The sequence below is a fragment of the Pantherophis guttatus genome, chromosome 5 (genome assembly GCF_059756535.1).
Source record: "Pantherophis guttatus breed Tessera chromosome 5, ASM5975653v1, whole genome shotgun sequence".
Lineage (NCBI taxonomy): Eukaryota > Metazoa > Chordata > Lepidosauria > Squamata > Colubridae > Pantherophis > Pantherophis guttatus.
The window spans coordinates 107,346,708-107,359,145 of NC_142067.1; the positions used below are offsets into that span (position 1 = coordinate 107,346,708).

Sequence of the window (12,438 nt, forward strand, 5' to 3'; positions counted from 1 at the left end):
TTCTCTTTACTAGAATAGGTAAACTGGAACATCTGGGAAAACCCAAATCTGAGAGGTCTGGGTTTTCCCTCAGTAAATCAAAACCCCCAAAACCATCCCCTCACTCCTCAGTCGATCACATGCTCCAATCAACATCCGTCCCATCTCGACTCAGCACTCCGACCACTCCTTCTTCAGATGCCGGATCGCCCTGATCTTGACCGACAGGAAGAATGCTATTATGTCTATAAACAACCCCTCTACTAAAACCCCCCTCCTACTTTCCCACATATGAGAAGGTGGCAGCATGGAAGCTTCTGGCCTAATATGGCTTCCAAAGCTGACAATATTTTAGGATCTCTGGAATTAATATATTCCTTGTAAAAGCTAACATTCTTTGTACAAGGAAAGCAAGAATTTGAAAATACCCTAAAAGTATTAGGAGCGTATATATTCCGGGATTAAGCACACTGAAATATAATGGGATACAGTTCTCCTGACTTCAGAGCTCTTTTTGTAATAATGTTTTATATCTTGTTTCCCCGACCCTGTCTTATATTTTTTTGAACCCTGAAATAAGCGCTTGGCCTTATTTTTGAGGAGGTCTTATTATTTTGGGGCGTGTGGAGCAAGACAGGGCTCCTCTTGTTATCTTACCTTATTTCCAGCTCTGTCTCCCTAACCCTAACCAGAGGAAATGGCGGGGACCAGCTGCGTGTGCGGTTAAATATTTTCAGGGAGGGCTTATTTTCGGGGAAGGCTTTTATTCGGGGGAGGGCTTATTTTAGCACATGTGCTCAAAAGCCCAATTGGGCTTATTTTCCAGGGAGGTCTTATTTTTGGGGAAACAGGGTAGTTTTAAAGAGTAATATGCATCTCCTGTGCTGTCAAGGGAAAACATGTCTTTTAATGATAATTTCTCCATTATAAAAATGAAGAGATGTTCTCAGTCCACCCTCCCTGAATTACATGTCTTCTTTACATATTCATAATTGTTATCTGTACTATGTGAAATGTGAAAACTTTTGATCCTGAGAGAACTTCTTCTGATAATTAAACTATGTGTTGTTCATCCTTTATAGTAAAGTCATAGTGATGAATGTGATCTCTCTTTTTCATTTTTCATGGACCACTAGGATAAGTCGGGTTGAACAAAAGGATTTTGAGTCTCTTTAGTATATCATGTTATACTATGGGCATGGCAGGGGAAGGATACTGCAAAATCTCCATTCCCACTCCACTCCAAGGGAAGGATACTGCAAAATCTCCATTCCCTCCCCACGCCTGGGGGAAGGATATTGCAAAATCTCTATTCCCACCCCATTCTGGGGCTAGCCAGAGGTAGTATTTGCTGGTTCTCCTAACTGCTCAAAATTTCTGCTACCAGTTCTCCAGAACCTGTCAGAACCTGCTGGAATTCATCCCTGGTACAGATGAAATGTATCCTTGGGTGAAATGTTACAGCAATATGGAAAGGTTGATGGCCATTTCATATATTCTATTTTAATCCATTGAATTATAAACATTCTCTTGGTGAATTACACTTTCTCAAAACCGTAACATATTTAAGCATCAAAGGTCTCTTTGTGGTGTTCTCTAGATCAGGGGTCCTCAACCCATGGTCCGTGGACAGACTGGTCCATGGCATGCCAGAAACAGGGCCGCACAAACAAGTGAAGCCTCATCCTTGGGATACAGGCAGCACATGAAACCACGCCCCCTCAGGTCTGTGGAAAAACCTCTGTCCACAGAACTGGTCCTTGGTGCCCAAAAGGTTGGTGACCACTGCTGTAGACCAATATTCCTCAACCTTGCTGGCTGGGAAATTCTGGGAATTGAAATCCCTCTACATCTTGTCAAGATTGAGTAGCATTGCCATAGTTCATCTAGGCAGCTACTACTATAAAGCACTCTACCTGGAAACCAAAGTTTCAAAATGCCGCAGCCCACATACTTTTGAGCTTCTGTCACTGGGAGCACATAATGTTGATTTTGCAAAGGACTCCATTGGTTGCCATGGCTTGGCAACTAGACACCTCCAGGGCCAACACCTCCAGCTATTTTGGGCCCCCTGATTGGATCTAGAAATTGCTGTAAGTCTTACATTTGTGTGGGTAACACCTGAGTCAAGAAGTTACTACAGGTAGTCCTGGTCTTAGACCACAACAGAGCCCAAAATTTCTGTTGCCAAGCAAGTCAATTGTTAAGTAAGGCTGTTGGTTTGAGTTCAGAACTTGGCAAATGTTTCATCACCATTCGAGGAGACATAGTCAGTGTGTTTTGAATTTTTCTCGTCTGTCAGAACACAGGTCTTTAAACACTGACAGACAAGCACAATTTGATGTCTCCTCAAATGGTGACGAAACGTTTGCAACCAAATTGCCAAGCTCAAAGCTCAAAACTCAACCCAACAGCCTTCCTAACTACCAACCCAAGCTACTAATATTCAAACACATTTCAATTGTTAAGTGAGTTGTGCACCATTTTACGATCATTTTTGCCTCAGTTCTTAAGTGAATCACTGCAGCTGTTAAGTGGATCTTGCAGTTGTTAAGTGAACCTGGCTTCCCCTATTGACTTCATTTGTCGGAAGCCAGCTGGGAAGGTTACAAATGGTGATGACATAACCCTGGGATAGTGCAACTGCCAGTTCTCAAGCAACCAAATTTTGATCACATGACCATGGGGAATTGGGGATGCCGCAATGCTCGTAAGTGTGAAAACCGATAATAAATTTTTCAAAGCTGTTGTAACTTCAAATGGTCACTGAACGAATGGTTGTAAGTTGAGGAATATTATGGAATACGCTCCCTGTGAAGATCAGGCTGACTCCCTCTTTGTTGTTTTTTTGCAAGCTTCTAAAGATGGAACAAAAGGGACGTGGTGGCTCAATGGCTAAGACACTGAGCTTGTCGATCGAAAAGTCGTCAGTTCAGTGGTTCGAATCCCTAGTGCCACGTAACGGGGTGAGCTCCCGTTACTTGTCCCAGCTTCTGCCAACCTATCAGTTCGAAAGCACATAAAAAATGCAAGTAGAAAAATAGGGACCACCTTTGGTGGGAAGGTAACAGCGTTCCGTGTGCCTTTGGCATTTAGTCACGCCGGCCACATGACCACGGAGACGTCTTCGGACAGCGCTGGTTCTTTGGCTTTGAAACGGAGATGAGCACCACCCCCTAGAGTCGGGAACGACTAGCATATATGTTCGAGGGGAACCTTTACCTTTACCTTTAAAGATGGAACCTTTTAAAAGCCCTCCTCTGATTTGAGGTGCTGTTCCGATATTTTTAACTGTAGCATTGTGGAATTTTTAAAAAGAATTATACAGGATTTGTATTAAATGTTTTATGTGAGCCACCAATATTTCTTTTTAATTGCAGCAACATTCAAGTATGTTTGAGAAATGAATAAATATACAGCCTTGGACATCCCTCTCTTCTAAGGGGTGCAATTCCAGAAATGGTCTTCTTTAGAACTTGGTATAATTTTCATTACATGCTGCAAGTTTACAAAAGATAGGCCTGTTTTGTTAAGCAAAACAGTTTCAAAATTGTTATCTTGCTCTAGAGCGAAACTTTCCGAATGACGTATCACTGAATCCCTGCTACATTCGTATTTATAATTGTGCTCATGTACCAGTCCTTTCCAAATCATATGCCTCTACTCATCGTTCCAAAAATTAACACGTGAATTAGTCAGATTAAAAGGCCTGTTCGCTTTTTTTTTCTTTTTAACGGATCATTTTCCTAGGCTGAATAACTCCCATTCCCTTGATTTTTAAAGCAAAACTATTTTTCCCTACTAGAATTTCTGGCAAACATTCTTTTTAAAATACTGCATTGCTTAACAAAACATTGCAAGCCCGACATCAAAGCTACAGTTTGTTGGAGTTGATTAGCAACTTGATTACCCATGAGAACTAAGTAGTCATTTTAAAATGGGAATATTGCATATAAATAATCTTCCTTTTGGAATGATTAGTACAGCTATTGGCTAGGCTTGATACTCACTTGGCTCTGAAGCCAAATTATATTATTCTGGCACTCATTAGCAGTTCTCATAACTTTAGATGTTACTTTACACCATACTAGTTTGAATTAGAGACAGAGGTTTTACAGTGTTTATCTCATAACCTGTACCTATTGCAAGCTTTGAAAAGTTTATGGAGGAGCTAATAAATTTGTAAAGGAGAAAAAAATCCCATCCTCTTCGAAAGGAGAATGAAATACGACCTTGTGAAAAAATTGGAAACAAAGCCTGACACCTTTTGCATTATGGACATTTATCCCATATTCCACAGGCCAGCTTGTGGTTCACGTACAGTTTTTCCATACATCTCAAGAAGCAATATGAAATATATATGCATTTAATATATATGTGTATTGTATTATGGTCAGTTATATATTACTGACCTGCATGAATAACAGAGAGGAAGAAAACAGAAACAATCACAAAGATTTCTAAAGTTATAAATGTTTATTATTTTGCTTTTTTTTTTTTTTTTTTTTTAGTCCTTATATTTGTTTTGTGTTTCTATGTATATGTGTATATGTGTTTCTGTCTCATAGTAGTTATTGTGCTGGAGTAGAAGCAGTGAGATCAGGGATGGGCCTCAAAAATTTTAGCAAGGGGTTCTCTGCTTGGTTGCTGGGTGGGCGTGGCCATGGTGGGCATGGCCTAGTTGGCCTCCTGCACCACGGTGGTGGTGCGGAGCATTTTTGCTCTCCCTGGGCTCTGGAGATTTTCCTCAAGCCCCCGAGAGGACAAAAATGGTCTCCCCAGGCACTGGAGGCCCTCTGGAGACTGGAAACGGGCCTCTGCGCATGCCCTGCACTTACCTGCATCCAAAACAGCCCATGTGGAGACTCCTGGGAGAGGAGGGGCGGGGTGGGAGGGGCCATCCAGGAGTGGGATTTGGGGGTTCTCTGAACTGCACAGAATCGTAGCTAGAGGTTCTCCCGAACCCCTGCAAACTCCCAGCAGCCCACCCCTGAGTGAGATTCAGATTATAGTCCTCTCTTAGCATGGAAGCTGGGTGGGTGAATTTGGGCCCAATCGTACACTAGGTGGTGTGGTGGCCTAGAGGTGGAGCTCTCGATCAGCCTCACAATCAGGAGGTTGTGAGTTTGATCCTAGGTAGAGACTAATATTTCTCTCTCTGGGCACGATGAGAATATATCTGCTGAATATAACTCCACATTGGCGATAGGAAGGGCATCCAGCCAGTAATCACTCAGCTCTATTTCAGTTGCCTAGACTCTACCCTGCAAGGGATTATGGGGTCATTAAAAGTTGTTGTTGATGATGATGATGCACTCTCATTGCTAGACTGGGAAGTCTATCTACCAATGTGCACTAGGTGTACATGACAGCCCATAACTCTCAAAAAAGAGGCCTTTTGTTGGAGTGGATTAATTCAAGATGATGATGATGACTATCATCATTACTATTATCTGTTGTAGATCTTATGCCTAAGTGACTCAGATTAAGTCTTATGCATGCCAGTAAACATTAGTAGACGTTAACAAATTCATATATTTGAAAAGGGGCACTTTTTTAAAAAAATCATGAGAAGTAAGAACCTCAGGCTAATATGAAAACTAATCAGCTTATAACTTGCCATACCATACTATTAGCTATTAGGTGGTAATCTTCTAAATAGTAGAAATGTTGGCATATATCTACCACATAAACAGAAATTACAGAACTGGAATTTCCAAATATGATGACTAGGAATTCCTGTTGTTGTAATCCTTACATCTAGAGGGCACAACATTTGAGTAAGAGGGAAAAATCTTCCCGCTATCTGACCAGTTTATCATCTGTGTGGGCCTAGAACCTTTGCAAAAGACAAGAAATTGTCATTTTTAATGAAACAGAAGAAAATGAAAATAGAATTATACATGGATTCTAATTATATTAACTATATCAGAAAAGGAAAGCTGGAAATGTAAGATACAAATAATGCATTCACTTAGTTATATATCCTTAATTTGATTAAATTTAAATCTAAATCTAATTAAATGAAATTTAAATGGCAATGCTTTTTTCTTTGTCCTAGCATTGCCTTTTAGAGTGCGCTCTTCATCATGCAACTTAAAGAGAGATTAAGTTAGTTGTTTCAGTAAGCCTTTGTTGGGTGTCTGAATTGTTTTCAGCTGATTGATAGTTGAATTCACATTTGAATTTGAATTCCTTGTCAAGAAATTCAAGGCATGAAATTCCTATTCTCCATTTAAGTTTTGCAATTTAAATAATTCATCAGACCTAGAATGAATCAGAATAGGTGTTCTAAATCTGAAAGAATGTACTAAGAATTTTTTTAGCGTCTTTTGTATCTTTTTGTGATGTCTTTGTGGCAAATGTGCATGTTCCATTGCAATCAGTTACCTGACATTGCAAGACTAGGCTGTAGGTACTTTCTCTGAAAAATGTCCTGAACACAACCTCTTCTTCCAACCTTTCCACAATATTGTGTCCATTCATAATTATTATTTATTCAGTCCAATGATATTGTGTCATCTTTCAGATTCTTTGAATGTTCTACTGATACGTAAAGGAAGTCTGAGTGAATTTCACTTATTTCATAAACCAAGTCATCTAATATGCTACGTGTCAGCATGATGACTTCCTTTCATTCAATTCAGAGTGATAACAAAGATCAGTTGTGTGAATACTTAGTCAAACAATCAGGCTGTTTTGGACCAGTCCTGTCCTTGTATAAATCTCACAGAGGTTGGTTAGCTCCATCAGAGAGAGTTATATCATTCGCCAGTGACAAAAAAACAACAACAAACCACGAAGATTTTCCTAGAGCTTGAAATGGTGGCGTTTTCTGACAACACAAATCTCTCCAAGAATGGCCAACTTGCAAAAATCATTTCAAATGTATACAGCCATGTCACTGATGGGGGAAACTGTCAGTACAGACACAGGTAACTGCTCCTTTGGTGTCCTCTTATTAAGTCATAATAATTTTGATACAATATTTCTCTGAGCATTTCCCTGGTATAGATTTGATTAGAAAGCGCCATCTAGATCAGTGTTGGTGAACCTTTTCAGCACCGAGTGCTGAAAAGGGAGCATGCGTGCCGCAACCCAGAACAGGAGCTGCTCAGGGCGCATACGTGTGCCCAAAAATGAACTTCCAGTTTCTGGTGCGCTAGTCTGCAGGGTTTCTGGCATTCATGCGTGTGCAATGATCAGCTGGTTGGCGCGCATGATCTCGCAGGAAAATGGAAGACCAGCTCTTCCAGTTTCCGGCACTGTCGCACACATGAAGGCCAGCTGATCATTGCACGCCAGAAACCTGGAAGAGGAATGGGTGACACCGCGCATGCCAGGTGACATGGTTCTGTGTGCCACTTCGGGCATGAGTGCCATAGGTTCGCCATCACAGGTCTAGATCATTTGAGTTCAACCCTGTGCTCAGGAGTTGAACTGGGAATTCCTGCTCGTGCAGGAATCCAGATTAAAACATCCCAGACCAGATGGTTGACTAACCTCTGCTTGATCACATCATATGAGGGGGAGCTCACCACCCATGGAGATGAAGCTTGGTATTAACCAGTCAGTGTTTTGAGAGACTTCCACAGCTTTGCAAAATGTTAATTGCAAAATGTTAATAGGCTTCTTCAAAGTTTCACTTTGTCATAACATTTTTAAAGGAACATTTCTAAGCAATTAAAAATAAGATTGTGGCTTTAATGAATAAGGGCTTCTAATTTCATCAGAAATGTTATTCATTCACAGAAGAAATCTGTGTTTCATTCACTGATGGTAAGTTAGCCCAAGTCCATTAGTCTAGTTTAGCTAGACTTGCATGGTTAGATATATATTCATTCCTGGAACTTATTTTCATTAATCAAACTATTAAAAATGATTTCAAAAATATCTGTAGTTCTTAGAGAACTACAGATATCTGTATGCCAATACAATGTTCAAATATAAATATCTTCAGACTTACTAAAAGGTCTATCACTACCAAAAGAGAAAGTAGGTATATCATTTGTTTTCTTACTTCACAATCATCCTAAAATTTTTGTTACTATAAAAATTAATTATTGCAATGTTAAAGAATAATTTAGACCATTGAACAAAATGTATTATTCTGCACAGATATAAATTAGTTTGAACTGGAAATGTATTTATTGCATGTATATCCTACTTATTTTGGAACAGTTGGAAGCGGCTAATATAACAATTATTATTTGACTTGATTGTCAGGTTGAGTTGAACTTTTATAAATCTTTAGTCTTGAAGACATCTTTCTCAGAGGAACAAATAAAGTGAGATGCATGTATTTCCAAGATGAGGTTCAGGTTGAGGTTCACATTTCTTTTCTCCATTTTTAAAAATGATGAAAAACAAACTTTCCCCCCAATTTTTTTTTGGTCTAATAACCCTCAGTTTTGTTCTTTTCTTATAGGAAGAATCCTAAATCGTTTCTCCAAAGATATTGGCCATTTGGATGACTTGTTGCCACTAACATTCTTGGACTTTGTACAGGTAATCTAGGACTTTTGCAGATTTGGGTTTGGGGTATCCTAGGTCTTGATGACACGTATGTGTGTATGTAATGAGTTTAGTGAAAGTACTTGTTTGAGAAGGGTGTAGTCCAAAACTGTAGAACAAGTGGTAGTGACTGGGAAGAAGAAATGAGTAATAAGTGGCTGGTAGGAGTGGCTCTTAACAGTTTACCATTATGTCAGGGTTTCAGTATGTAGTAGTTTAATGCTTGGTAAGTTGTACCTGGTTTGCCTTTGAGACATTTGGCAAGCTTTCTGCAGTGTTATGAAACATATCCACAGTAAAGGAACAATCAGCTCACATGAAAAGATAGCACCGATTAACCTAATTATGCATGTACTTCCTCAAAGAAGCCAATGTTTACTATAGCTGCTTGGATTGAAATAGGTGTGGTCATTTACAAAGAAGAGATTAGTAATAATACTTCTGAAAATAATAGCTTCAATGGAAACAAAAGAAAGAAGTATTATAAATACAAAAAGTTCTAAGTATGAACGATGTTTGTATCAAGGAAGTCGTAATGGATTAAATTGTGGCAAAATATTTGGGTTTCAGGACAGTCTCAAATGTCTTTTCTGGAAACCTTGCAGGAAGCCCAACACAGGAAGTGATATTCCCAGTTATGATATGGTCTTGTTTGGAACCCCTTCACAGTTCTTAAGCCCTCAGCTGGTGATAGCAGCCTAGTGCTTGAGCTCAAAAGCCTAAGCAGGATTGAACTTAATTACTCTTGGATGGGAAATCAATCCTGAAGATTGCAATGGCAAACCATTTTCATATTGCTGCCAAGATAACACAAACATGGACATATTCTTATCAGGAATTAAGTTAACTCAATAGAGAGTTTACTAGTGACATCAAGATATTACCATGTTCCCAGACTATGTTTTACCTATATGTTTATATTTATCTGAAGGGTGGGCCATATTGATAGTGAGCGTAGTTGCATTGACAAAGTTAACACTTATTCGATTACCACATTTATTTCCAATGTTAGCCAGTACTTACTTACCTCTTCTGAATCTAGCAATAGATTCAGAAGAGAGATTAAATTGTCTGTGCATTGAATAGTTATATATTCATGGCCATTATCAGCAATTTATTGAGACTTGACTTCTGTTCTTTTCCTTGTTTTTAAAGAAAATTAGTCTTGTTTATATAATTGCACTCAACAATGAACTAAAGGGCCACCATCAGTGAGCTGTTGGACAGCATTCCTTGGTCTGTTGTATGGATGCTTCGGTGGTTTTAGGGGTGGGGAATTTTTGGTGGGTGGGGGTGTGTCTGAGGATTGTCATGTGAGTTGGGTCTCTTCTTTGGGTGTTATGTAAATTTTGTTGTATGGATATACTGTGTATACACGTACAATGACAATAAACTTTATTTATTTATTGTGTCCACAGTAACAAAGAGAGGGAAAAGCTCAACATTTTCTGAAAGTTTTAGCTTGCTTTTTAAAGCTCCAGTCCAACAGATTTTAGAAAAGAATTCCTTTGTAGAAATCTGCCTTTTAAGCTCTTTTTCTTTTTGAGTGGTCGTAACACACTATGTTGAACTCTAAAACTCATATGAAACATACAAGAAAATCATCCCTTTGCAGCGAACTTCGAATGGGATCGTGGCCATTTTATTTCATTTCAGATATGGGGCTTCTTCAGACATGATAGCACAGTATATTATGTGGTAAAAAGGCCTTAGTCGGTAGGGCAACATGATCTCTTTTACCACCTGAACGCATGTTCGGCATAATTTATTTTATTTCATATTGGTATCTCCTCCAAAATTTACAATCTAGGAAAATGACGCAACAATCCTAAAAAAACATTATGCATTGTTGCTCCTGAATCATTTATGCCAAGAGTTCCTACCGTTAGTAGTTCTGCATTTTATACTCTAAGATACAATGTAAGGATTAGTTTTGTCTTCCGATGAATTGACTTTTCCTGATGTGTACTTGATTTAATGATCCAGTGCATGCTTGAACAATTAGTGCCAGACTAATTTTAATCCTATTAATTTTAGTCAGTTTACTCTATCAACCTAAGGACCAAGTGACTTTCCTAGATTAAGAGATCAAAAATGAATTCCATGTTTCTTTTTCTAGCACAAAATCCTTATATTTTATTTGCCTCAGGTTAAGTAACTAAAAACCCTCCAGATTTAATGCTAGTGAGGAGTCACTTTCAGGTAGTTTTTTAAGACGCATAGACTGATCAGTAACAGTTACATGCCTAGCCTACTCACTTAAAAAGGGCTCTGAATAGATATGACAAGGATGAATTTCTTCACAGTTTCCTCCCTGATTTTTTTTGTCAGTGAAAAACATAATAATTCTCCTTTGTAACTATAGTGCTTCTGAAATGATTTCAGATGCATGAGAAAGTAAATGGGATGTTACCAGCTTTCAGTTTATATATTCCCTTCTTAAAAAAATTCCCTCTCTTAATTGTGGGCAGCATTGATTTAGTTGAAGCATTTTAGTTGAATTGTGAAGGGCTTCTGGTTTATTTGTGTCTGGAGAAGCCCAGCTTTGTACAATGGATCCCTATTATTGAATATGATAAAGATCTTTTGTCATTTGTTTTGTTTGCAGGTGTCTTTTATAAGGGAACCTCTAATCCCTTCAGGAAGAAATATTTTCTCTTTCTTTTTTTTAAAAAAGGGGAAAAAATCAGTATTAACTGAGAATAAAAGCGCTGAGCCTTTGCTATTGTTGTTGACAATTTGAGAGACATTTCCCAATAGTCATTGTTCAAATGGTTGTCAGGAGGAATCAAGTGAAACTCGATAAACAATGCTGTAACCAGTTCCTCACACGTTGTGTGCAGAAGCTTTTCTTGAGACGATTTGCATTGAAGAAGTGGTTCATTTTCCAAGTTGTGGTAGGGTCATTCAGAAGCATTTCAGGTTCCCCCCCCCTGCTTTTCTCGCAGTTGAATATTTTAGTTTTGCAAAAATATATCTATATGTAGACTAGAGGAAAATTTTCCCCAATCATCCAACTATGCAGGAAATAGAGCATTGCTGTGACCTTCTAGCAATACCTTTGAAAGGGTGCTAATTTGTTTTCAGTGGGATTTACTTACAGGATAATATATAATATACTGAAAATGATTACTAAAGAGTAAGTTTCCTTGTAGTTGATGGCTCTACTTTTTAGTTATTTTGTTAATTCTGTACAAAATACTATTAAAATCGCTACATGCACAATGCAGTTCTATATATCCTTAGCCAGAGATAAATCCTACAGCATTTAATCTTGTTCAGGACTGCAAGCTTAAATATTTTTAAAGAACTGGAGTCATAGAAATTTAAGAGTACAGCAATCCTTTGGACTCTATACTGCCATTTAAAAAAATTATTCACTGATAAATTATGCCAAATGTGCTAATCAAAATCTTTTTTTTCCCCATTTCCTTTTTTTAAATATATACACATTTTCCTTTCTCTTTCTTTTTCACTTCCTGTCTTAAACACTTTATGGGTATGTTTCTTTCTAAAAGTGTTAACATTGTCTTGCAAAGCATTTTCAGATTCTCTTTAATGCAGCAGACCGACTGGAGCGTTTTGTAGAATGTTTGGAAATATACATCTGTTAACTTTAATTTATGTTCCTGCCCCTTCTAAATGTTGCATTAAAAAAAAAATCTTAAGATTTTGTTTTGTTTCTGGGGGAACATTGTATGCTATCTGCAGCTGCCCTTGGATGAGAAAGAAAAGGCCAGTGATTTATTGAAGCTGGTGAATTGAAAAGCCCCTTTTTCCCTCCCCAAAATCAACAGCTTGACTGAGTTTAAATAACTGACTTTTCATATCCTTTCATTGCACACAAAGACCTAATCCTGAGACTACTTGAGCCACCAATGTAGACTGTGGACAAGACCACCACTGGAAATGTCATCCCTTCTCACCACACACAAAAACACATTG

The 12,438-nt window shown here is 38.4% G+C and overlaps 1 protein-coding gene across 2 annotated transcripts in view; it reads left to right on the top strand.

Annotated features, from left to right (window-relative positions):
- The window catches only part of ABCC4 (ATP binding cassette subfamily C member 4 (PEL blood group)), a 194,821-nt gene that overhangs the window by 110,534 nt on the left and 71,849 nt on the right, over positions 1–12,438 (top strand). For both annotated transcript variants that reach the window (XM_034417531.3, XM_087895456.1), the window contains exon 20: positions 8,408–8,487. In XM_034417531.3, coding sequence (XP_034273422.2) covers positions 8,408–8,487 — 80 coding nt within the window. The remainder of the gene's footprint in view (positions 1–8,407; positions 8,488–12,438) is intronic.